General features: G+C 40.9%; 3 protein-coding genes across 4 annotated transcripts in view; 2 read left to right on the top strand and 1 right to left on the bottom strand.

The window, feature by feature from the left end:
• The first annotated feature begins 1,503 nt into the window (after positions 1-1,503).
• LOC137258094 (toll-like receptor 2 type-2) lies at positions 1,504-5,018 on the top strand. Its single transcript, XM_067795653.1, has 2 exons — positions 1,504-1,561; positions 2,020-5,018. Exon 2 carries the CDS (start codon positions 2,102-2,104, stop codon positions 4,139-4,141), a length of 2,040 nt encoding a protein of 679 aa, XP_067651754.1. The 5' UTR covers positions 1,504-1,561; positions 2,020-2,101; the 3' UTR covers positions 4,142-5,018.
• Positions 5,019-7,946: 2,928 nt separating this feature from the next.
• Positions 7,947-13,855, bottom strand: LOC137257763 (uncharacterized). Of its 2 annotated transcripts, none has more exons than XM_067795185.1 (2): positions 13,708-13,855; positions 7,947-10,222 (listed from the first exon to the last, which is right to left on the bottom strand). In XM_067795185.1, exon 2 carries the CDS (start codon positions 10,220-10,222, stop codon positions 8,777-8,779), a length of 1,446 nt encoding a protein of 481 aa, XP_067651286.1. In that variant the 5' UTR covers positions 13,708-13,855; the 3' UTR covers positions 7,947-8,776. The 2 variants fall into 2 exon arrangements, with proteins under 2 accessions (XP_067651286.1, XP_067651285.1); XM_067795184.1 differs by lacking the exon at positions 13,708-13,855 and adding an exon at positions 11,843-11,886.
• LOC137257461 (monomeric sarcosine oxidase-like) overlaps positions 12,562-26,166 on the top strand; it is a 33,844-nt gene continuing 20,239 nt past the window's right edge. The window contains exon 1 of the mRNA XM_067794791.1: positions 12,562-12,893. Coding sequence (XP_067650892.1) covers positions 12,562-12,893 — 332 coding nt within the window. The remainder of the gene's footprint in view (positions 12,894-26,166) is intronic.

The raw sequence follows: 26,166 nt of genomic DNA, 5'->3' as shown, positions 1-26,166 counted from the left end.
GTTATAAATGCACCTCTAGATCATAATTACATTCAAGTTTATAATACTCTTCAAGGTTAATGGTTAATGTGCTCTTCAAATTTATAAATACTCTTCAAGGTGGTGATAAATATGCTTCATGATGATAAAAACACTTCAAGGTGATAAATACACTTCAAGTTTATAAATACAATTCAAACTTATAAATACACTTTCTGGTTATAAATACACATCTAGGTTATGCTAAACTTCAAGTTTAAAACACTCTTCAAGGTTATAATACAATTTAAAGTTTTGATTCACTGAAAGGTTATTATACACTGTAGTAGTATGATAGTGCTGATAGTCATAATAGTTCTGTGTGGTAATGAAAAACGAAATGAATATGATATGAACCTTTGATATAATGCTACAACAGAATTCAGGATTTTACCTGGGCTTTATTTACTTACTGCCATTGCCATCACGACAATGAAATATGAAATATGATATCTCTCCACACCAAATGGTTATGTTACTCCGGTTATTATGCCATGAGACATGTCACAGTTCATAAATAGCTGAGCATGTCGTCACTTCCTACTACTGACATGCACCATGTTCCCTTACTGAAGCACGCCACGAATCCCCTTCATTGACGCAGTTCTGAATTAGTCCTTACTGACGCGCGCCACGAATCCCCTTCATTGACGCAGTTCTGAATTAGTCCTTACTGACGCACGTCACGAATCCCCTTCATTGATGTTGTTCTGAATGTCACCTTACTGACGGACGCCGCTAACGCAGTTCTGAATGTGTCGTTACTCACGCACGCCAAGAAGTCCCTTCACTGAGGTAGTTCTGAATGTCTGAACGGCTCCTTATTGACGCAAGCTACCAAGCCCCATCATTGGCGAAGTTCTGAATGTGTCCTTACTGATGCACGTCAAGAAGCCCCTTCACTGACGTAGTCCTGAATGTATCCTTACTGACGCCAAGAATCCCGTTCATTGAAGCAGTTTTGAATGTGTCTTATTGACGAAAGCCCCCAAACCGCTGCATTCACGCAGTTTTAATTGTGCCCATACTGACACATGGTGGTATCTGAAAATCTCCCTTACTAAACACAAGAAGTTGTTATCATTATAATTCTTCTAAATACCACAAAACAATCTATGAAGATTTTATGTAAATGCTACACATTAAAATCTTATAATGACCTTGAAACTTATAAGATTCAACAAGTCATAAATACCGCCAACACCTGGTGTCTTTATCACATTGTAGTTAACACAGTATCAAATGATCTAGGTGCATGATAAGAAGTGCACAAAGAAAAAGGACGGACGAGATCGACATGGGACGACAAGGGACGACAACGGAAATCACAAAGTGTTTCAGCTACATGATTTACTGTTGTGACAGAGGAAGTATGCTTTGCGTTATATATACAAGAGTGTTCATCCTGTTTAGCAGGCTTCTGCATGTCAGGCTGACCAAATCAACTCGTATAAATGTTTACCCCAAAACCTGAAACCTAGATTCAGTATACTCCAGCTCTGCTGGTTGCACCAGGTTAGATCATCAACAGTCAATGAAACAGGTAAGAATTCTGATGGTATACATTTGTGATTTCACAAAGTCGATGTTTATGATTTTGGTAAATCTTTACCCACCATAGAACTACCTGAAGAAAAAAAACATTTGAGTTTTATTTTTTGACAAGACTCAGATCCATCTGAAGCTCAATCACGTTTGATCATAACCAGTCCAATTATGCAGCGTATATTATGATGCTCATCGATACCGATGATACTAAACACGCATGAAGAATACAATGTCATCCCAGAATAGCGTCAGGTCTTGGTTCGTGATTCATGACATTAATTATAACGTTTATATGCGCTCATCCTACCGAGGACATTAGTTTTGGTTTGGAACATGAAATATTATTACATAACTACAAATCCTTGGCAGCTCTTTTTAGGTGCATAAAACAGATTTCAGATTTCATTGAAAAACCCTTTACTTGTACCGCTGCGCCTTTCTATATATCTTTAGAGTCAGAGAAGACATTGAATTATCTGGATCCTTCAGTAGCACCCTGACAGCGCTGTCTTCGTGAGGCCGTTTTCTTCCATCAATGTCCCCTCGTCATCACACTGAATGTAGATTCTGCTCACTGTTACGGTTGTTTCCGAAGACGACAGATTGCGGTTACACCGAAAGACGAGTAAAACCAACAATGAATATGCTCTCACAATCATATTTCAGATTTTGGACGATTGTTACAGCTATTTTGCCATTAATTGACGTTATTGCTGTTACAAACTTCTTTCCCCTTGACATTCCCCCCTCTCTTAAGTTCGGAAATACGAACATGCCAGGAGAATGGAAGTCTATGTGTAAGACCAGAAGCCACAAGACCAACATATCATATATCTCCATGCATTGTCACGTACATGAGAGGGATGTATGGGACTTGAATCAATTCCGGAACTGGTCAGTTAAGTTGGATAATGACACCCTAGTATCTCTTGATATATTCTGTGAGGCTGGAGCACGGATCTGTCTACCCTGGCCATACAGAGCTGGACACCTGCACACACTGAGGGTCAACAGGTGCACGAATACATGCTACTACTCTGACTTCAGTCGACCGGAAGTGTTAGATATCCCAGACTCACTAAGGATATTTGAAGGTTATGACGTGACAGAGGAGAGGAAATTGCTGGATATGTTGTCTATTGACATAAAAAGTTTACCGGCTCCAATGGTGTGTGTTCCATTGCACCTGGACGTCTTTATCTATAGAAACAGGCGGCTTAAAATACTATTTGACGAAGACAGAGAAGATTACCCAGATCTTGAGGACCTGAATATCACTGACACGATCACGAAGAACATACATGATATGGACGATCTTGACTACATTTGCAACTATGAAAATATGAGAGTATTTGATAAAAGTCAACGGATTCAAGCCTCGTCCACCCTTATTTATTCAAGTGTAGTCAACGCACGATTTCCTGAACTTCGGGTATTAAACTTCTCAGATACAGAGTTGCAGGTATTCCCCCCAATTCTCTCAGTCTGGAGGCGCCGATTCGACAAACTTCAAATTTTGGACCTTTCTCATAATAACATATCCCGGTTTGAATTAAGAGATGCAAGCCTTCTCTCTCAAGATGTTGGAATGATAGATCTTCGGTTCAATGACATTCATACAATTGGTGAAAATGAAATTGAATCTTTTTCAAAAGTTGACGGAGTTGTGATTAACGTGAGAGACAATCCATTTCGGTGTGACTGCGCCATGGGAAACTTCAGCACATATCTTCAAAAGTTTGGTGGTCCAGCCGACGCTGGTCTAAACAAGGACTATGCTTATCTCTGGGACTTAGAATGTGACGCACCAAAAAGATTTCGAGGGAGAATGATTATAGAGTTCACACAAAAGATGTTATGTTCCAGTGATATGACAGCCTACATATCTCAGATATCTGCTATTTGTGTAATTGTGATCATGTTCTTGATCTTCGTGTTAGTTTGTGTTCGATATAGAAAGGAAATACAAATACTGACTTTCACACGCTGCAACATCCTCCTCCCTTGTCAGTCATTTGAAAACTCCAGCGATAAGAAGTACGATGCTTTTGTCGCCTATAGTCATATGGATTCAGAGTGGGTCGTTAAAACTCTCCTCCCGCGACTGGAAAGCGGTGCTCCTGACGGGAATAACTTCCGGTTGTGTCTCCACCAGCGAGATTTTGCAGTTGGCGCTGCTATAGCTGACAACATTGTTCAGAGCGTTGAGGCAAGCAGACACACTATCCTGGTGTTGTCCAGGAAGTTTCTGGAGAGCGAGTGGTGTTTGATGGAGTTCCGCACTGCCTTCCACCAGAGTCTCATAGAGAAGAAGAAACATCTGATTCTAGTGCTTCTCGAGGACATCCCTGTGAATGAGCTGGACGCGGACTTCCGGCGTTGCATGCAGACATGGACGTACATTCACATCTCTGACAAGCTGTTTTGGGATAGAATTGTTTATTCATTAATGGATAAGAGTAAACCAAAAAAGGAACAGCCCATCGCAGAAGACGAACTCCTGGCTGGAAACAAAGATGAAAATACTGACAAATGTGTAGGTAAAAGGCTCCCAGAACAGTATGACCTTTGTTAGCATAGAGTCAAATGATAAGGTATTCAATTTTCTTTCCAATGTATACGTGTAATATTGAACTGGAGGCAAATATATAGACTTTGTATGCACTAAAGTATACAATGCCATGACTGGACTCAGTTGTTAAGACTTCTCTGCATTGAATATTCAACATGTTCCAGCAGACACGACAGATCAGTCTCTAGTGTTTAAGTTTTATATCTTGTTTCATTCCAAGAGACCCGTGAAGGTCCCGGGGTAGAATAGGCCTTCAGCAATCCATGCTTGCCATAAAAGGCGACTATGCTTGTCGTAAGAGGCGTCTAACAGGATCGGTTCCCAATTGCGCAGATCGATGCTCAGGTTGTTGATCACTGGATTGTCTGGTTCAGACTCGATTATTTACAGACCGCCGCCATATAGCTGGAATACTGCTGAGTGCGGCGTAAAAATAAACTCACTCACTCACTCATTCCAAGAACAACGGGTACTGACTCTGTCAGCATGAAGAAACAGCATGTTTTCCCACCACTATCGGCACCTGTATAAAATATGTGTACAGTGTATGAGCGCTGTTACAACAATTACATTGACCATTCGTGTCTTCACCGTAACTACTAATTCAAGTCTTTTTCAAGTCTGTCATGATAATAAATGTCTTGATGAGCAGCATGTATTAATACAGTAACAAAAAGTACTGGAATATTTGTCTTGAGTCCACAAAGAGGTCACGTAACCATGATTACGCCTTTGTCCTTAGCAGTCGACAAGTTGAACGTTTGACAGCTGAAATGCACAGGATTTAGCTGAGCTTGAATATAAACCGCGCTATGAAATCATCCTATCCTTGGAATATGTATATCCTATGTACCAGTGTTCTTTAATATACGTTTGTAAAAATAAACATTATTCGTATTTGTTTTAGTTTTTTACGGGAACATCTTACGAGTCACGATGCATTCGAGTTAAAAAAAGCTATGTGATAATTGCTGCGTTCGACAAAATTCTGGTGTAAACTAGAGAACTAAATACACTATACCTCTTTATCAAATACGTCATTGCCAGCTGGCAATACCTTTTGTTGGTTAGTTTGTACTAAAACATGAGTGATACCATAGCTTAGTTAGCACCCAGTAAGAGCAACATTTCCTTGTGTTTGTTTAAGTGTTTTAAAGTCTAAATTTAATTTCGAACCTTTAAAACTGCAGAACATAAGACACAACTGACGGTGGTTATCTTAAATCTTATGTGTGCCAAATTTGTTAGAGGCGATTCATTATCAGCCCAGTCTTCATTCAACCAACCCAGTCGTAACTGAATTAGTCTATTCATTACTGACAGACTAGCATGGATAGTTCACCTCAGGCCAGGGTGGAGGGTGGAAGAACAGACACACAGACACACGAGACACTACATCCGGTTCAGACACACACAGAACCCGAAGAAAGACACATCAGTCTACACTTTGACATAGGCCGATAGATGTTATGACAACAATAAAGCAGGTCTAATGCTTTGGGCTGCAACGATTCGGTTGGATTCATCCAAAATTCAAATCTGACACCTGTGTTTCGTTTTTTGACATCCATTATCAGTAATCCGATTCGACATTTGAATATCTGGCTATTTATATCATTTCCACACGGCCAAAGCGTGTTTTTGACTCCAACTAGAGCTGTTTCTAGAGCTGAAATAAGGCAAAACATGATTGGTTGACGCCGGGCTATTTATCCGATGAAAATAGTTGTTGGAGGACATCGCCAACTTCACGATTTCACGCTTAAAGACCCCACTCTGGCCGTTATATGAAACCTTATGAAGAATAGAAAATGATGGAATCGAGGGTCAAGTATCGAAACTCGACTCGAATCCATGTACGAGTGAATCGTTGCAGCTCAAGTAATACTACATGTAGATGCATGAGGAGCAGACTGTGCCACCGGAGACATGAACCATTTTCTCAGCGATATAGCGCTGCCACGGAAGCAGATTTGGTATGTGTAGATGTTGCTTTAACAACACAGCACGCAGCTACTCAAACCTGAAGCAGAGGGTAAGGCTTGTTAATAGTTTATGTTGTCACGGACCTCATCCATTCTTTGTAACAACGTTATCTTCTCCTACGACCATTTGGATACAAGCGACATATTCTAGCTCTAGTTTTATCCGAGAGACAGAGTATGATTGCATATTAATCATAATAATTCTTGAACGTACCACGTGACTGACTGAGGTGGGTTTACGTCGCTCTTAGCAATATTCCAGAAATGGGAATCACACACTGTAACCATGTGGGAATCGAACCCGGGACTTGATGACGTAACCCTTTAATCATTTGGCTACCCCACAGCCCGGTACATGAATTGTGTGACACACACGGTGTAAGTGCATTACCCGCACCTGTAGGAAACACGCCAGATGAAAGATAACTGTTTTCGTAAACATCGCTAACATGAAACTGAACATTAATATTAACTTCTTATTCCGCAGTATACTCACGTCGGTCGTACATAACTGACAGGTCGTATATACATGTAGTATGCAGACGTCAGTGACCCGGATGACTGGGGCAGGATGTATACAGCTATATTTACCAGCAGAGGAGACAGAGGCAGTTTACCGTGGTGACAATGATATATTCTACCCATCAAACGTTTAGACTCATTCACTTTATGTTGTATATGTACATATGGCTACAACGAAGAAGAATTTCTCTACTACCTTGACGAGAAACAACTGCAAACCTTAATCAGCTTCAACGCACGAGGATGATGCATCAGACTGATGAAAAGCATCTGCAGATATCATGCATGTGAACAGTTGCGTTTTGGTGTAAAGTTTTGATAAGAATTCGCCACTTGTCACCGATTTCATCCTTTATTGAAGGCATGACAATATTTTTTAGCGTTGTGAATTTGTTTCACAATGCATCAGTTCAAGTGTAAACAGTACGTTTAAAGATTATGACTATTTTGCAAAATCTAGTTTAGAACAGTTGACAATAAGTGGGTACATTTACACTGGTGTGTCTAAACTTTTGATGGGTATACATACATATAAACGCAGTTCATTGTATAGTTAGATAAATAAAAACAACCACTAATGAATTGTTGTATTGTTAAGTTAAAATGCTAACCAAGCACTGCTTTTACATTGGTATTGCACAAACATTGGAATTAGTGGTGCGTAGATATAAGTTTACTTAATGTTTTCTGTCATATGTGAAATATTTATGCCTCACAATGATTAATTCATAGCTGTATGTATGGCTAATATGTTTTTGATATGCAAGAAAGTTTTTCCGCAAGTCAACGTCAGTGACAGGTTCTGTGCTGATGTATATACGCCTTAATGTGTTTCATTTTGCGTCTTGGCTACACGGGAGTTGGCATGCGAAATCTCACTTCCAGACATACAACATCCGGGTTCAGAAGATACGTGGCAATAGGCAGGAGGTGTGTTGCTTGTGGATAGGATGGTGAATGCTGAACACAATGAGTAAAGTGGAGCCACAAACAAACAGACACCCAGCAACGTTCTCACATAAACAGACACAGACACACGCACGCACGCACTCACGCACGCACTCACGCACACACACGATCTCTCTCTCACACACATACTCTCTAATACACACACTGACAAATTAACAGACAGTCACAGACAAACTTGCACACTTCGCAACATACATCCACATACTGAGTGAGAATTACTCGACGGTTCTTCAAAAAATTCAAATGATACTACAAAACCCTCATTTGGTAATGATTGTGTCCACATATGGATAAAGCATTCCTCTCCAAGAAAACATTACAGTGGACAGAAGTGTCATATACATTTCATTCCCCATGTGCAGCCACATTTCATCTGTGCCCCGTATGGAGTCATATGTTTATCTACAGTTACAATGCAGAGACATGAGAGTTGCTGGACGTCCTTCTTGTTCGCATCAAGCAATACGCGATAGATTACATTATAGCGATTAAGTAACACTTTTTGTTTCACATAAAATGAATTCAGGTGATTTTCGTGCAACGAACTCAGCTGAATTGTTGTTTCCTGTCACCACAAGTAAGCCCGTAATCATCTTCTGAAACCAGAGAGTTCGAGCTGCGCTGTGGACACAAAATAATGTCTGTAGGCATCATCTTTAAGTGGTGGTCATCTGAATCCTGCGCCTCAAGTCACATGCGGTCAAATCGATTGAAGCTATTCATAACAGACACATGATGTCAGTGTGAGGTATTTCAGTCAGTGTTTGAGATAATGACGTATATATAACTTAATAGCATCATTGAACCTGATCCATTACATGTTTTGGTAGTTTTATGGTACATTGGCATTTGTGCTTTTGAATTCACGTTTTCTTGAACTATTGTGGCACAATTGCCCTTTAACTGAACTAGACAGTGGGTAAATCGTTCGCTCGTCACAACTTGCGTTGTTTTCCTCGATCGGTTCCAGTCTCCGTAGCGAAGATGTTTCCCATGAAGTCGAGCCAAGCACAATGAATTCATACTAACATTCAAACAAAGACATGTTCCCCATGAAGTCGAGCCAGGCACAATGAATTCATACGAAACAAAGACATGTTTCCCATGAAGTCGTGTCAAGCACAATGAATTCATACTAAACACTCCAGATAAATGTATGCTATTAACATTTTTCCTGGGTAGATTTTAAGGATTTGTCCTTGCGTCGTCCATCATTGATCTTTTCCTTGGAACCGTCTGACTGACCACATAGATTTTGGCAGTTTCGAAAAAGGAGGAATTTGACATTATCTCTGTAAAGGACACTTAAAAGTAAGACGACAAGAACGACAACAGCAACAGCTAAAATTGCAACGTACACTTGGTGTGCTGCCGCATTCACGACATCGTTGTAGCATAGCGCTTTCTTTGAGATTTGGCTAATGAGCTTCCCCCTTTTGCTGACTGGAACAACGCATGTGAGGTCCCAAAGGTATTCGTAGTCAGGACTCAGCCCTGCGTCCTTTGGTGTCGGATGTCTTCTAAGGAAGTCACTGAAGTATGCCATGGCGCAGTCGCATGTCAGGGGATTATGCCTCACGTCCACAACGTGTGCAACGGGTGACAGAAACGAAGCCATCTCGGCCTCTGATATTGTTTGAATGGAATTGTAGGTGAGGTTTATAACTTTGATTGGTGCGTCAGAAGTTTGAATACCTCCCTTGAGGTCAAAACGGGATATGTTGTTATGGGACAGATCCAGAATTTGCAGGTTTTCAAGTTTAAGTCCTTTCCATGTTAATAGAATTGAAGGAAATGTCTGGATCTCCGTGGACGAGAAGTTCAGCATTGTAAGCTTCGGGTAGCGGGAGTTTACACATGTGGCGTAAATACTTGCAGACGATGAATCTTGTCTCTGGCTTATGTCGAAGACCGTCATATTTTCAAAGTTACATGTGTGTTTCAGTTTGTTCACATCCCGCGTCGTTTGTACGAAATCGTCGGTGATCTCGTCATTTCCCTTCGGCAGGAAACCATCAGGGTAAATGAAATCTGTTGAGGTGTTCCTGTAGATGAACACCTCCAAGAGCAGCGGTCCACACTCCAGATCAGGGGGGAGGCTCTTCAGGTCAACAGATAACATATCCATTATGTTAACCTGTTCAGTAACACCATATCCTTCAAACATCCTCAGGGAGTCAGGAATTTCCAGGACTTCCGGTCTGTTGAAGTCTGCGAAGTAGCATCTGTTTATGCAATCCTTGACCTTCAGAGTGTCCAGATGTCTGGCTCGGTACGGCCAGGGGAGACAGACACTGGCTCCAGTCTCACAAATAACGTCTACAGACACACGAGTGTCGTTATCTAATATGGCGGACCAGTTCCGGAAGTGATTGAAATCCCAGTTATCATCAACATTCACGTGACAGGAAATGACTACGTTTGAATCTTTAATGACGGATTGACACATGTCTGACCACCCCAAAGGAACACTGCTGTTGGAATGTGCACTGGTTATTTGTATAACTAACGCAATGATTAGCAAGTGGAAGAATTGGGACGACATCGCTGACAATGTATTCGATCTGTCGATTGCTCCGATCTCAGTCGCTAACACCTCCTTCGACATCTGAAAATATAAAATACACCTCACAGTATATCAATCAAAAAATGTATGCCTTCTTCGGCAGTAGTTGTGCAAATGTATTCGCCTATGTAGAACTATTTCAGTTTATAATCAAGCAGAGAAGAAGAAAAAGTCATATAAAATTTATAAAACATCCACGTCAGTGCTCACGATGTCAGTCACTGGGCTGTCAGATGTGATACTCCACAGACTGACATTTTTCTAAAATATCCCTCAGAGTGAAGTACTGACTACGTTTGTAAACTACGATCTACACTGCCAGGTGTCTGACTTCCTTCTTTCTGGAAGGGGTGGCTGAGTGGACTTTGTGCGATGGCGATTACGTGCCTGACTCTGAGAGTCTGGGTTCGAATCCTGGAATCTGTTACCTTACTGGGAAGGTGTAATCCCTGATGTAACATGTCATGCATATGCATGTTTTAACTTTTAGGAGGTATGACCACAAACGGCTATTGAGTGAGTGAGTATTTAACCTCACATCGGCAATATTGCAGCCATATCGTGACGAGAACGATTAATTATAAAAATACAAATGGATAAATAGCACGTACATTGTAAAAAACAGTCAACGAAGGACAGTAAAACTAAGTAACATATCACAGAGTAGAATGTAAAACTAGTGATTAGACCTAAAACAATGAATCTATAGAGGACAATACAATATAAAAAATCATTGGCTTTATATTGTCGATAGCATTCCATAAGATATGACAAATAGCATACACCTATCAACAACTAATCGTTCGCGGAATCTGTTGTGGGACATAAGTATATAATGTCTTTGGTAGTACACCATATAACTGACAATTGATCCGTTGACCCATTCATGCACAACAGATTCACCTGAAGCGCAGATAGATATCTCTCGCGTTGAGCTATCTGGGTCTTCTCAATCATTGTCAATTGATTCATAGGATGGGCTTGTCTACGCCTAGACAATAATGAGACTCATGAATATTCTCTAAACACTGCGAAGACCCACTCAACTGTTATCGTATGCAATTATATGTAGTCATAAATAATTATTTATACTTTTCATGAAGAAAGTTGAATAAAGCGATCATCCGTCTACCTGTAACTGGTAATATATAACCAGGGAACAAGGATAATCTTTGATATCGTAAAAGAATATATAATTCACTCCTGTCTGCCTCGAATGTCCATCTTCAAGGAGCAGTCGCCATCACAGGTATATCACTCAATTAAGAAACATGCTACAGCACTGGAACTATACAGTGCGATTGTACAAATATTGCCACAAGGTATTCACGCATTATTGTGCAGAAATTATGCTATTTTCAGTTTTTCAACATGTACGGTAATTCCTTATAATCCTCACATTAATCCCTCTTCTGGGAGGCTATACTGGAAATACAGCAACACAACAAACGTGCCCTATCTTAACACTTATAAAATATCTATCTTAAGCTAAAAAGCCCCGAACACTGACAAGTGCTAATCGGCGAACAGTCTTACATGAAAGAACGTAATGAATTTAACTGTTACAAGTGGCGTGGTCTTACAGTCTAGACTTTCAAGTGAGTGCAGAGTAACTTTACCAACCACGGACAAACCCTCCTGAGAATGTGCATACAACCTGACCTTGTCTGTAACGACTACTGTGTTGCCTGTGGCTGACAAACACGGCAGATCAATACAATGTGACCATGTCTGTAACAACAGTGTAGTTTGATCTCGTCTGTAACGGCTACTGTGTTGTCTCTCTGTGACCAAAACAACGAACCAGTGCAGTTTGATCTTGTCTGTAACGGCTACTGTGTTGTCTCTCTGTGACCAAAACAACGGACCAGTGCAGTTTGATCTTGTCTGTAACGGCTACTGTGTTGTCTCTCTCTGACCAAAACAACGGACCAGTGCAGTTTGATCTCGTCCGTTACGGTTACTGTGTTGCCTGTCTGTGACCAAAACAACATACCAGTGTTTCGAAAAGTTTTCGAAAAAATGAAATCTCATTCATGAGATGAAGTACGCATTCATGTTTCTGGAACGTTCATGGTAAAGTGAGTCATCCCAGAGGAGATGATGTCATGTAATCTGAAGTCAATACAAAACATTTGCACAAACACACCCACAGTGCAGCAAAACATAATTTTAACACCTGTATCGACGATTGTGGATGGAAAGCATGCATTTCTCTCTGAGGTATTCTTTATAAAGGTTTGTGTCAAAAAGAGCTCTATGTTGTACACGCCACACAGTCGATGCTGCTGGAATCCACTGCCGACGGCCTTATGTAGGGCCAGTTTTGACATATCAACAGCTCCAGCGACGTTCACGACCCTCACACATCAAAGGTGCCGATGGATCATATGGCTCAAGACAGCATTAACGTTCTTCCACGGTCATCTCTTTCCACGCATATGGCTCCCATGGAACATTCTGAGACGTCTGTAGCGTCTGAACGTGAGATTGCAGCAGGTAGACAGCCACTCACAGCTGCACAGTTGGAACAGAGACTGGTGTTTGAAAGGAACCACTTGCCTGAGGCGCGCATTCTTTCAGACCCTAGTGACCTACCTCACCGAGGCGATGTTGCACAGCCTGTGTCCAAGCTCGAGGTGACTATATGCGCTACTAAAGAGGTTGTCACTTTTCAAGTGAAGGCGTATCTCCATTTTACGGACTGTGATCAGTATGAACATATCGCAATTCAATGTCAACAGCAACTTTCAGCTGTTTTCTATAGAATAAATGATTAGACATAAATTTGTTTGTCTTCGATTTAGAAACTTGACAAACAGCCAGACTTGCGTTTCTTTAGGTGTTCAGTATACACCCAATCTTTACTCAGTGGCATCCGTAACGTTTAATCGTTGCTGGGAATAGATATACAAAACAAAAGCATAATAATGATTTCGCATGCCCTGTAAATATTACGCAGTTGAAAAAAACAGGGCATACAATAAGAATGCGTGACAAAAGAGGTCGGATAAATTCAGGAATTGAGAAGTAATGACGTTTTCAATCCCACGTTTAACTTTAGATATGGAATCTCTTTGGTTAACTGTAACCATAAAAAAAATAAAAAATGAAAAAAAACCCCAACCAATCAAAACCAACACACACACACAAAATAAAAAACAACAACAACCAAAACTAGAAACGCCAACAAACCTAAAGTAAAATGTGTAACATTATCAAATTTTTAACGTGAAAGAACAGGGATCTGCCAAACTGAATGTCACCTAATAATGCAGGGTACTTCACAGTTTGTGAATTTGATTGATTAGAACCACAAAACCTGACTTTTAACGACCACACAACGTTGTACATCGACCACATGAATGTGTATAGAGACCACAGCCACATTACGTCGAATAGCAGTCATGACCTTCACACAATATAGAGATTCTAGATAATTATACATATGTTGTTGTGCAAGTCACACTACATAAGAACCTATTTTACACAAATTTACACAAGAAGAACCTTGTTCAGGCGCTTACCTATTGTTGATCCTGTCGACATGCTTGTCCTCAGGCTGTATTTATGTATACAAGCTTTAAGTGTCAGTTTCCTGCAGCTATTGTAGAGTGACGGGACACAAGGTCGACTAGGATGGAGAACAGTCATTCGAACAGCGTATCGCCAATCAACATGGCGGTTCTGTTTTCATCCAATCAGAATTTTTGAGGGATGCTATTGCGACAGGAAGCTGCGCAATTTGTGTACACAGTGTCAGCGGTCAGCTCTCTAGCCATTGGTCATATCTAGCAAGCACGTAGGTGTGTGAATCACGTCGGTATGACCGCTCGTACTTGTAATGCGTTACTAATGTCAAGTGTGCTAACCTCGTGTGTCAGTTTCAAGATGTGGGCAAGCTCGCTGTAACAGAGGAGGTGGCGAATCTGAACGCAACCTTTGTTTACTCTTTGCTCGTTAATCAGTGCATCCAAAATCTACCCGAACCTACTGGTGTAGAATAAATAAGAACATACCTCCGACGAACATACATGCTCACACGTACACACACGCTCATATCGCGATCATGCTCGCACACATAAACACACGCCCGCATGCGCGCACTCATACATACGCACGTACTCACGAGTAAATTCCCAAAGGTGATGAGACAGCTCATAAATTTGGTGAGTGAACTCATCAAGTAGATGAGATAGCTCATATCATTAACTGTATGCAAACCCAAACTCAGGACAGTATTTGACCCTGCTAATCATGGACTTTAAGTCATAGACATTATCTCCAGCTGTTATTCATAAGCCTTATTTCAGGCCATTACTCAAACAGGTTTAGTTCATACTATTATTTCATAACGTTCTTCTGATTTTATTCGGTTTGAACATGCACCATGTGGATGGATACAGGGCTTTATTAATGCTCATCATCATCATTATTATTATGAAAGAGGTGAGTGAATTTGAGATTGCTCCTCAAAACAACAACGTGTCAATGTGGTGGGAGAGCCCATCGGAATAACGGTGACTGCTCGGCAAATCACAGTGGTGAGTTCCTTTGTCAAACAAGGTGAAAGAGCTCATGGAGACTACGAGATAAGATGTGAAAGTAAATGCAATGAGTGGTCCTGCATCGAATTAACCGACAAAGTTGACCAAGGTAAGACTCAGTGGCACGAATCAAGTGAGTCCAAGATTTTCAGTTCGACAGTATTCCACAATGGTCGAGGCATTGTGGGAAGGCCTTGTTCCACAAACAAAGGTCATTCCTGCTGAGGAATCCAGGATGTTTCACGAAGAAATTACATAAAACCCTGTAAAAGAAGCACAAACAAACACGTGGAGTATTTGAGCAAATCCGGGATATCAAGTTTATAGTTGGATCCGCCAGAGCAGCCTACAGTGACTAATGTCTGACGAAGGAGTGATGAACAAACACTCAAACGATATTCGTGATGTCCACAGTGTCCACCGCCATGGACTGGTGAAAGGTACTAAAGATGCGGTATCGTCTCATGGATGCTGAAAGCCTGGCTGTCTGTTTTAAAGACTCTCATGATTGTGTCAGAAATGTAGTGGTGTAGCATGGAGTGAGTGAGAGAGTGAGTGAGTGAATTTAGTTTTACGCCTCTTTTACTAATGTTCCAGCGGCGGTGGACACCAGAAATAGGCTTCACTTATTGTATCCATAACAATCGAACCCGGATCTTGCGTGGTGTCATAGTGCCCCATTACGTGTTCTGAATGATGTAACGTGTCATAGTGCCCCATTACCGTGTTCTGAATGTTGTAGCGTGTCATAGTGCCCCGTTACGTGTTCTGAATGTTGTAGCGTGCCATAGTGCCCCATTACCGTGTTCTGAATGTTGTAGCGTGTCATAGTGCCCCATTACCGTGTTCTGAATGATGTAGCGTGCCATAGTGCCCCATTACCGTGTTCTGAATGTTGTAGCGTGTCATAGTGCCCCGTTACCGTGTTCTGAATGTTGTAGCTTGTCATAGTGCCCCGTTACCGTGTTCTGAATGATGTAGCGTGCCATAGTGCCCCATTACCGTGTTCTGAATGTTGTAGCGTGTCATAGTGCCCCATTACCGTGTTCTGAATGATGTAGCGTGCCATAGTGCCCCATTACCGTGTTCTGAATGTTGTAGCGTGTCATAATGCCCCATTACCGTGTTCTGAATGTTGTAGCATGTCATAGTGCCTCGTTACGTGTTCTGAATGTTGTAACGTGTCATAGTGCCCCATTACCGTGTTCTGAATGTTGTAGCGTGTCATAGTGCCCCGTTACCGTGTTCTGAATGTTGTAGCGTGTCATAGTGCCCCATTACCGTGTTCTGAATGTTGTAACGTGTCATAGTGCCCCGTTACCGTGTTCTGAATGATGTAGCATGTCATAGTGCCCCATTACCGTGTTCTGAATGTTGTAGCGTGTTATAATGCCCCATTATCGTGTTCTGAATGTTGTAGCGTGTCATAGTGCCCCATTACCGTGTTCTGAATGTTGTAGCATGTCACAGTGCTCCGGTACCGTGTTCTGAATGTTGTAGCGTGTCATAGTGCTCCGGTACCGTGTTCTGAATGATGTAGCGTGTCTTGGTGCCAAATTACGTGTTCTGAATGTTGTAGCGTGTCATAGTGCCCCGGTACCGTGTTCTGAATGTTGTAGCGTGAAACACTATCTGTCGTATACACTTGTCCGAGATATCTGAAGCTCATCCAAATATGACCAGCTAATTAAGCGGATTACGATTCGAAGAATTTGTTTCTTACTTCCTACACGTCTGAACTCGGACACTTACTTTGGCTTTATGAAACCACAGAGATGTTTGGAGTAAGCAAGATCAAGTCACTGATAGAAAAACACGGTCAAAATGATTTATTTTTCGGAGAATGAATACATTGAAAATTTCCAAATTCTGAAACTACATTTGACCTTCTCTGTGATGAGCCCCTATCTGCATTAGGATTCAACTCAAGAGAGGGAACGCCTTGATGAGGACCACAAAGATGCCATTGTATCTTGTATACTTTACATGGACACAAAGGGTGCAAATTTACAAATGTTCATAGATACTTTTGCTCTTGCAGCAAATTTACTCCGAGCGTAACTGTGCACATGTGAGTAGACAAGTGCGTTTACATGCACACCTTTGCAAGCATGAGTATATAAACACACGTGTGTAAATTTGTCCATGTATGCAAATGTGCTCATGTAAACGTGGTATTTTTAAAAAATATTTGGATTAAATAAGTAAATATGTGTCATCTTGATTTCGTAGTCTCTCCTTGGTAGCATCAGCCAGGTTATGTGTGTATGCCCTACCTCAAGTAGTTGTTCTACAAGGATGTGAATTTCAATTCATCAAACAGAGGTTCGTGTTGTTTAACAGCTCAAGATGTGTGTTACATCTGTAGTGTGCCATAGTTCCCCTTACCGCATCTGTAGTGTGCCATAGTGCACATTTTACCGTGTCCTGAATACTATGGCGTGTCACAGTGCCCCTCTACCGTATCCTAAATGCTATAATGTGTCATGGGTCCCCTTTACCGCATCCTGAATGCTGTAGAGTGTCATAGGTCCCCTTCACCGTATACAGAATACTGTTGTGTGTCATAGTGCCTATTTTACCGTATCCTGAATGCCGTAGCGTGTCATAAATCCCTTTCACGGTATCCTGAATGCTGTCCAGTGTCATGGGTCCCTTTACCGTATCATGAATGCTGTCCAGTGTCATGGGTCCCTTTACCGTATCCTGAATGCTGTAACGTGTCATAGGTCCCCTTCACCCTCTCCTGAATGCTGTATCGTGTCATAGTGTCCCTTTACTGTATTCTGAATACTCTGGCCTGCCATAGTGCCCCTCTACCGTATGCTGAATGCTGTAACGTGTCATGGGCCCCCTCTACCGTATCCTGAATACTGTAACATGTCATAGGTCCCCTTTACCGTATCTTGAATGCTGTTGCGTGTCATAATGCCTTGTTACTGTGACCTGAATACTGTAGTGTGTTATAATGCCCCTTCTACCGTATGCTGAATGCTGTAACGTGTCATAGGTCCCCTTCACCGTATCCTGAATGCTGTAACGTGTCATAGGTCCCCTTTACCGTATCTTGAATGCTGTTGTGTGTCATAATGCCTTGTTACTGTGACCTGAATACTGTAGTGTGTTATAATGTCCCTTCTACCGTATGCTGAATGCTGTAACGTGTCATAGATCCCCTTCACCGTATCCTGAATGCTGTAACGTGTCATAGGTCCCCTTCACCGTATCCTGAATGCTGTAACGTGTCATAGGTCCCCTTTACCGTATCTTGAATGCTGTTGTGTGTCATAATGCCTTGTTACTGTGACCTGAATACTGTAGTGTGTTATAATGTCCCTTCTACCGTATGCTGAATGCTGTAACGTGTCATAGATCCCCTTCACCGTATCCTGAATGCTGTAACGTGTCATAGGTCCCCTTCACCGTATGCTGAATGCTATAACGTGTCATAGGTCCCCTTCACCGTACCCTGAATACTGTGGCGTTTCATAGCGCCCCTCTACCGTATCCTGAATGCTGTAACGTGCCATAGGTCCCCTTCACCGTATGCTGAATGCTGTAACCTGTCATAGGTCCCCTTTACCGTATCCTGAATGCTATAACGTGTCATAGGTCCCCTCTACCGTATCCTGAATGCTGTAACATGCCATAGGTCCCCTTTACCGTATCCTGAATGCTGTAACGTGTCAAAGTGCCCCGTTTCGGCCTACTGAATGATGCAATCGTGTCCATTACTTTATCATATGCCTGCCCCGTTTCGCTTTGTTAAATGCTGTAGTGTGTGGCATGGAGCCTGCTCGTTAACAACAGGTTGCTTTCGCGTGGCATGGTACCTTAGTTGAATCATGACGCTCCGTCATATTGTTATGACTCCTATGTTGTGCAATGTCTCTCTCAGCGATATCATACAACGACCAAGAAACGTTTACAATTAAGACATCAACATGCTGACCAGGGATATCAAGTGTTGTCCAAGTCTGACATGTCAGCTCTCAAGGAACTACCAGCAGTGAACACAAATAGTCTGACTGTTGATATGCCAGTGAATCCTTAGGAGATTCCGGCTTATAACTGCCCCCCAACAACCCATTCCCATGTTGAAAGAGGTGACCTTGTAGATCGGATGGTGAGAGAGTTCGTTTAGTTTTACTCAGGCACATTCTAGCTATACGGAGCTATATATCCAGTGATCAGTAGTATGAGCATAGATACAAGTAACTGGGATACGATGACGTGTGTTAACCACGTCAGCGAGCTTGACCAGTCGATCCCATTTGTTGCCTCTGACGACAAGCATGCTTTACTGAAGGCCACTTCCAACCGTACCTTCACGGGTCGGATGGGATGGTGACTCGGCCCTCCAAACATTCCATTTGAAAGAAGAGGGAAACATGTTGTCGTTTAGATATTAAAAAGTTCAGTTTCCTCCTGCGAATCCTGGTGTTTTGCTGAACTAAATCGCTCTACGAGACACGTGTTAAAGTGTAGCGGTATTGACTTCAGGCCACGGTCAGCATGTATTGTACGTGCTTAATCGCCAATCAGCAAGTGTCTTCGGCCAGATTACTTGCCCCGTTTACTGCGCAGGCCCTTCTCATACTTGTCAAGCCGACCATGATGTGACATTTTACAGACGCTTCAGTTGTAGAATTTTCAACAGCTGCTATTCTGCGAATCTCGTCATGAAATGATCGCATCAGCCACGTATCATTAGAATTCTGTTACAGACTGAGAAAATGCAACATTGATCCTATCTTTTCATACCCTAATGCCTAAATCACACTCTATGTTTTATCTGTAATGTAGAAGTCTTTCCAACAATGATTGAGTTTCGTCTTTACAACCGATATTCTAAGATGCCTCCAGTCTGTTTGGGTCAAAATAATACTGATAAGTAACAATCTAACTCCAAGTGGGTTCATGATCAAGCAACCATTTCAACGCAGAATGTTAGGAAAACATCAGACCAACCCTGGAAAACAAGGTTTCATAACGTTTGTCTCCAAAATGACAAAATTCCGTTATAAAGTATCGTTATTTTGTTTAGATTTTCTGTGTGAAGTTTTACGAGGGTAGAGTACTTTTGCAGGAACAGCCTCAAGGACGGGAAGCACGTGGAATTCTGACGTCCATCAAGCATAGTCAATTGATTTACTGACATGGTACATGAGTCAGAGAATTTCACCTTTGACATCAAGTCCATTATTTTTAAAGTTTAGGACTTTTGTAAAGACGAAAGTGAAATAAGTCGTCTCATTACGCCCTGGATAAGAGACGTATTTAAACGCCCTTAGTGGCCAACAAAATTTCATGATATTCAAAGTTCTAACACATCATAAATTTTTGCATCAAAAAAGCTAAATAAATTGTTGAAGTTACCACCAATTTGCTTTTAGGTCACATGCAACCAAAAAATCAAACGTAATTAAAACACAATTACCACTTATTTATGACAAATCATATACATTACTGCTTTTAAAAAACCAAATAAACAAAATTATAAGCGTACAATCGTGATTCAAAAGTGCAATATTTTGTAATTGGGCTTACTTCCCGCCGAAACGAAGCCCTCGGGAGACCGAACCCAGTGATAGCGGGTGGATGTGCACTGAAGTATAACGACGGCTTCCGATTGGCTGTTTCATTTGCTGATATGCTGAGGGTTCATTGTGTGTACAGAAAGATGATCTGTTTGATGGGCATTTCAGAAGTGTGGCGAGTCACAAGAAAGTAGGATTCTTTATGGATAACAACTTCTTTTTGTGTACTTGATGCGTCGTTTCAGTATGGATTCATATACTGTTGTCAAACAAAATCATATACACTAAAAGAAGTCGTTATCCATGAAGAATGTATATAGAGATGCTAGGTTTTGAAAATACATGTTCTCTGAATTTGTGCTCGATCCAGTCAAAAGTCATGTCAATAGAGATGGTAAACTACTGCGTGGCTGGAATCTGTCATTCGTCCAAGTACAAAGCAGGACTTGAAACTGACAAGAGTTTGCACCAGTTTCCGTCAGATCCAGTCATCCGAAAAAAATGAATGTAGTTTGTTTGCAACCCACAGACATAAAAAACATGTCATGTGTATCACACGTGCCTAGTTACATAATGTGGTGCACGAGTCATAAATCAATTCATTTTCTTTATGTCGTATAGTCTGATAGGTGTTAAGTTCAAAATTTAGTGAAACGTTTTAACTCCGATTTCGCGGGCTTTTTTTTCATAGCGTTTTTTCAACTTTGTAGGTTGAATTGGCACTTTTTTATGATTTGTTTCGGTAAGTACATACCGAAAGGTACCAGAATCTGCAAAGTTCTGTTTTACGTTGCATGTGACCTTTTTCTAATGTTTTAGTGTTGTTTTTTCCTCTTTGAAGACCTTAAGGTTAACCTATTTTACAATTTCTTTTATAAACTTACATTTTCTTATTTTCAGAGTGATAAACAGGTATGCAAAAGCATGATCCATTCCATTTTTTTTCATCACACATAAAGCGAATAAATTAGTATGCACACTTAAAAATATCAAACAGTTACAAGAAATTGCCCCATACAACATCTCAAAAATAAACATTGGCGTAAAGTAATGTCTTTGACAACTATCCATCACATTTATACAAATATACTGTATTCAGAAAGAGTTAGTAAGAAATGTTGTTAGAAGACTCTATGGCATTAATCACAACACAGAGTAGCAGTTAAAGGGAGACAACGCTTGGCGTATTGTCCGGCATTTCAGCGCTGCAATGAGGAATGTGACACACTTCATACCAACCCGCTTAGACTAACAGCTAGTCTCTGAAATGAACATATGTTACTGAAAAAACGTTCACAGAGAAAAAAAAATAATATCATGAAATGGAACCCTGAGACTTCTTCATTTTCGGACCTGAAGCTAAGGAATATAACCACATTTTCTAGACTTGCGTGGGCTTTCTTGGATATATATACATCAGGGTCTGTACGACAGACTACAACCCGCTAGGTCCACTGACCGAGCTGGTCTCTTGAACTAATAGTGTATATAATATAAGTCACTCAGGGGGTGCCATTCATCACCACTTGCCCCTTTCCTTAACCTCCAGCTGTCCTGGCATATCGGGAATGGCCTACATTCGTCACCACTCACCCCTTTACGTTACCCATTTCGGTCTGGGAGGTAGGTGGTTATAAATTTTTTTGCACATGCACTGGGGAGGTCACTGATCTTGTACATGACATATGAGCATTCACATTATATATACTTCTCCATAAAAATCATGATTACCCCGCTAGCCATAAATTATAAAGGCCCTTAGGAGCAACACTTGACGAGTAATAATAATAATGATAATAATAATATGTGCATTTATATTTTGCGCCAAACTCCACTCAGGAGGTGAACGCTCATAGCACTAACAGTCAAAGCAGGCATATTGTTATAACCAAAGCTGCCTGTTAGGCGCTACATGGTTATAGTCACATAACTTATTCCACCGGGTACCCATTTTCTGCTGGGTGAACAGTGGTAATTTTGAACACACTCACTTGCCTAAGGTGAGACCACATGTGTCATGTGCTTCGTTCTGAGGCAGGACTGGAGTCCTAGAAACTCCCAGGAGTCACCCATCCGAGCACTGTTCGCACCCATCGGTGCTTAACTTCATCTGATTGTGACCTGAGCTTTATGCGTCAGTCCTTCTTATCACTTTTGGAATTGAACAGGAATAGAGTTGTCCTTCTTTCTGGAAGCACTTCTGTTATTTATACGTCGAATTTAAACCCTTCCAGAAGGAAACAGTTCGTTATTCAGCTTAGCCTGGGATAACGCGGGCGGGTAGCGATGGAAGAGGCATACACACAATACACATACACATGGCTCGCCAGTACAGAGGTCACCTTTGTCTTCAGCGCAGCTGTTTAGGGCGAATATGTATTGCCCTGCAAGCTGTGACGTATCTGTTGCTATACTAGTGTTCAATGATACTTCAGGGAAGACAATGCCTACTTACCTAAGATGCAGTTCGCTCTACCACCGTGTGCACACCTCTACACCTTTGCCCTGAACTGTCATAGTTTAAAGCATGAGGACGCTGATTTAACGTTATAATAGTTCAGGGTGAAATTGTGCTTTATTACACCATATATTGTGGTAGAGCGTGCTGTATTTCTTCTCTACGATTTAAGACTTTTTAAGAATAATTACGATCATCAATCTAAGGCAGGAAACAAGCGACGTCGTTGTAACCTAAATTAAGAATCCTTGCACATGGCTAACTGACGCGCTGTCCTCTTACCGTATCTCCGCCTAACCCACCTCTCCATCGTTAAGTAGAACGTTACCAGAAAATGAAATTATAAATAATTTCGTAATGTAATGCATCCACCAGGGATGGTAGCAGGGTAATGCAACTGCAAACCATGAATCAGGATGCAAAGGAGTAGTTGCTGCCGGAGGTTGTACGAGGCGATGACAACTGGCATGCATCATGAAGTCGGTTACAATCATGCAAAAGCGTTCGATTACGTGACAAGTAACCGCTGTGGTAAGAGAATGTCAAAACCTGAGATCAGATGTATTCTGGTTGACTCTAACCATTAGCAATTGGTGTTTACAGCATTATCATTGATGATAAAATTCTCCGCTTTTGAACTTGAACTGTGAAAGGTATTCGCATCTCACGCGTTTATCGGTATCTCGTGGTCATACTTATATGAGTGAGTATAGCTTAAAGTCACGTTTCATCTGTCCTCACGAATTGTGCTCCATTTGTAAATCTACGTGTCTCCGCAGTAAAATGGGTTTTTTTTTCATATTTCACCTGCTCATTCCATGTTTATATTAGACGACAGGATTGGTAGGTATCTGAGACTTAGACATTGTTAATGATTTGTTATTCATGTGTATGACTCAGGGTAAAAAATTAGTCAAAATCTCTAATGTCTCTACTCACAATATAACATTTTGAGAGGATATTTCAAAGTAAATAATCACCTAGAGAGAACAAAAGTGCCAAATAAATTGTTGAAGTTACCACCAATTTGCTTTTCTAATGTTTTAGTGTTGTTTTTTTAGTGATTTTTTACGTTATTATTCTCTTCATCCATATCCAGGACATATCTTTATATGGTTTATTCTTATTTTTAGGAAGTATGTTCAACATGATGTCTCCCCCAAAGTGTAAAATTACCACGGAATTATTAGTAAACAGCATCTGTATTCATTTTAGAGACTTTTCCTTATTTACCTTTTTGTGTTGAGACAATACATTATACATTGTAGACATTCAATCTCATACCCACTAAATTTCAGCCCATTTCTCACCATGTTGCTTTACAGGTTTAAAGTTGTAGAGATTTGTTTAAGGATGTTACCCACGTGACCACCTTAACACTAAACCTGAACATCCAGTGTCACCAAAAGGATTTTGAAATGAACTATTGAGTAGTTTACCTAAGTAAAGGAAACACTCCTCCTTTACACTTTAACCCGATGGGTGCTGAGGGACGTCTGTGTTATCTACGTGACCATATTTTCAAAGGAACATCATATTTTGTCGGATTGCAAACATGTTACACTTATGTACCGTTGGCACTCCACCCGTTCAATGGTTCCAGAAGTAATAATGGCAGAGTCATCGAAGCGCCAAAAGCACATGGCGTCAGGAACCTTTTGTTCACTGGTGTGATCGAAATGTGCTCGACTGTCCATTGACACTTTACAATCCATCCCACACAGTCATAGCTACTTAGGTTTGTGCATCTGTTTTATGTTTGTTTTATGACAGCTTTATGACATGACCTTTTCTAAACAATAAATGATTATTTGCTTTTAACTGACTCTCATCAAACTAAACAGGTAACGTGATTACAGTTTGAATGAATTTTCACTGTACGTAAATAAATATTGTCTGTACTTTAAATAATGAATGAAACGAAGAAACAGTTAACATTTTTGTATCTTATACTGTAACTCTGTCTGTGTACCCGGGTTTTCCGAAACCAAGTCCAGGGCTTTCGACAAGTGAAGTTGACACCAGGGCTTATATTCGGAAACATGGGCTTTTATTCGATTTTTTAAAACAGTGACAATCATATGGAATATAAAAAATCAAAAGTGAAGAAAATATTTTAAGCATTACTTCCACGAACATTGCAATATCTATGCAAAGACATGGAACGCATATTAACTTTTAACTCTTCAAAAATTGGAAATAAGATAGCCACCTTCTCTATCCGTTAGGAGTGAACTCTTTTACTCCATTCTCGAACCAATCGTGCCATTGTTCACCCACTTTGGACTTGAATATCCCGTTTACTCCACCACGTCAAGGAGTTGTAGAAAAGGTTTCATCTTCGGAGGAATGATCTTCATCACTATGTTCAACTGTTTCAGATGGTGCAACACTTTCGGCATAGTATGGCTTCTATGGCTGTCCATGAATTGAACCGATGGCTCAAAACTAATGAAAGGTCCATGACATCTCAAAACTTTGTCAGTCCATTGTTGTACCTGGGCTTCTTTCACGCTGCCACCAGAAGAAACGTCTAAAAGAATGTTTGAAGGCACATCACATTTTGGCAACTTCTTAAGTTCTTTCAGAATCACCACTGCTTTGAGAAAATTGCCACTGCACTTTTACGGTTTTGAACAGATGCTTGCCATTGCCAATATGGGCAATATGGGCAATATGGGCAGTATCGACGTTTTTGTTGCCAATGAAACCCATCGTTGTCGTCATGTCTATATAGCACGGCGTTTCATCCATGTTGAGGATATGAGCCACATGGTAACCCAACGCAAGCTGTTCTACGCCGTGAAGGTGGTCCTGTATGATAGTCTTGATGACAACATGATCTCGGTTTTCTTGTTGACCCTGATGTGTGACATCAGGGTCAACAATGTAGCTTTTAATGTTGTGGCGTTTATAGAAATTGTAAATCAGCGAGTCACTAACACTACGCTGGAGAGCGTGCTCCCGATTTCTCTTAGTTTACGATCATTCTCTCCTTTCTCTGTTCCTTGAACCACGCATACAGACATTGTGATTGTTCAGTTTGTGACTGTAACATACATTTCATTTTCATATATTCAAGCCTTATTTCAATACAACTATTGTACTTGTGAAGCTAGTAGTAATGTTTTGGTATGGTCCAAGTTGGATAGATCAGACCCTTCATTTACCACATAGAACATCATGTAAAATAATTTTATGTTTTTACAAATGAAATTGTGACATCATTTGGGTCTGCTAATTGGGTTTCTGTGTATAACGTCGCACTTAAGAATATTTCGCTCATATGAAGACGTGCATGCGTCGATGGTTTTATGGTACCAGCTCACAGATATACCATGTCACAGTTAACCATGAATACCCAGACAGATTATACCGACATGTCATTGTTGTACTCAGTACTACTCGTAAATGCCATGCAGGGACTATATTTTATGGTGT

Source organism: Haliotis asinina, chromosome 12, assembly GCF_037392515.1.
Source record: "Haliotis asinina isolate JCU_RB_2024 chromosome 12, JCU_Hal_asi_v2, whole genome shotgun sequence".
Lineage (NCBI taxonomy): Eukaryota > Metazoa > Mollusca > Gastropoda > Lepetellida > Haliotidae > Haliotis > Haliotis asinina.
The sequence above is the reverse complement of the archived record's forward strand: the minus strand, read 5'-3'. Positions and strand labels throughout refer to the sequence as shown.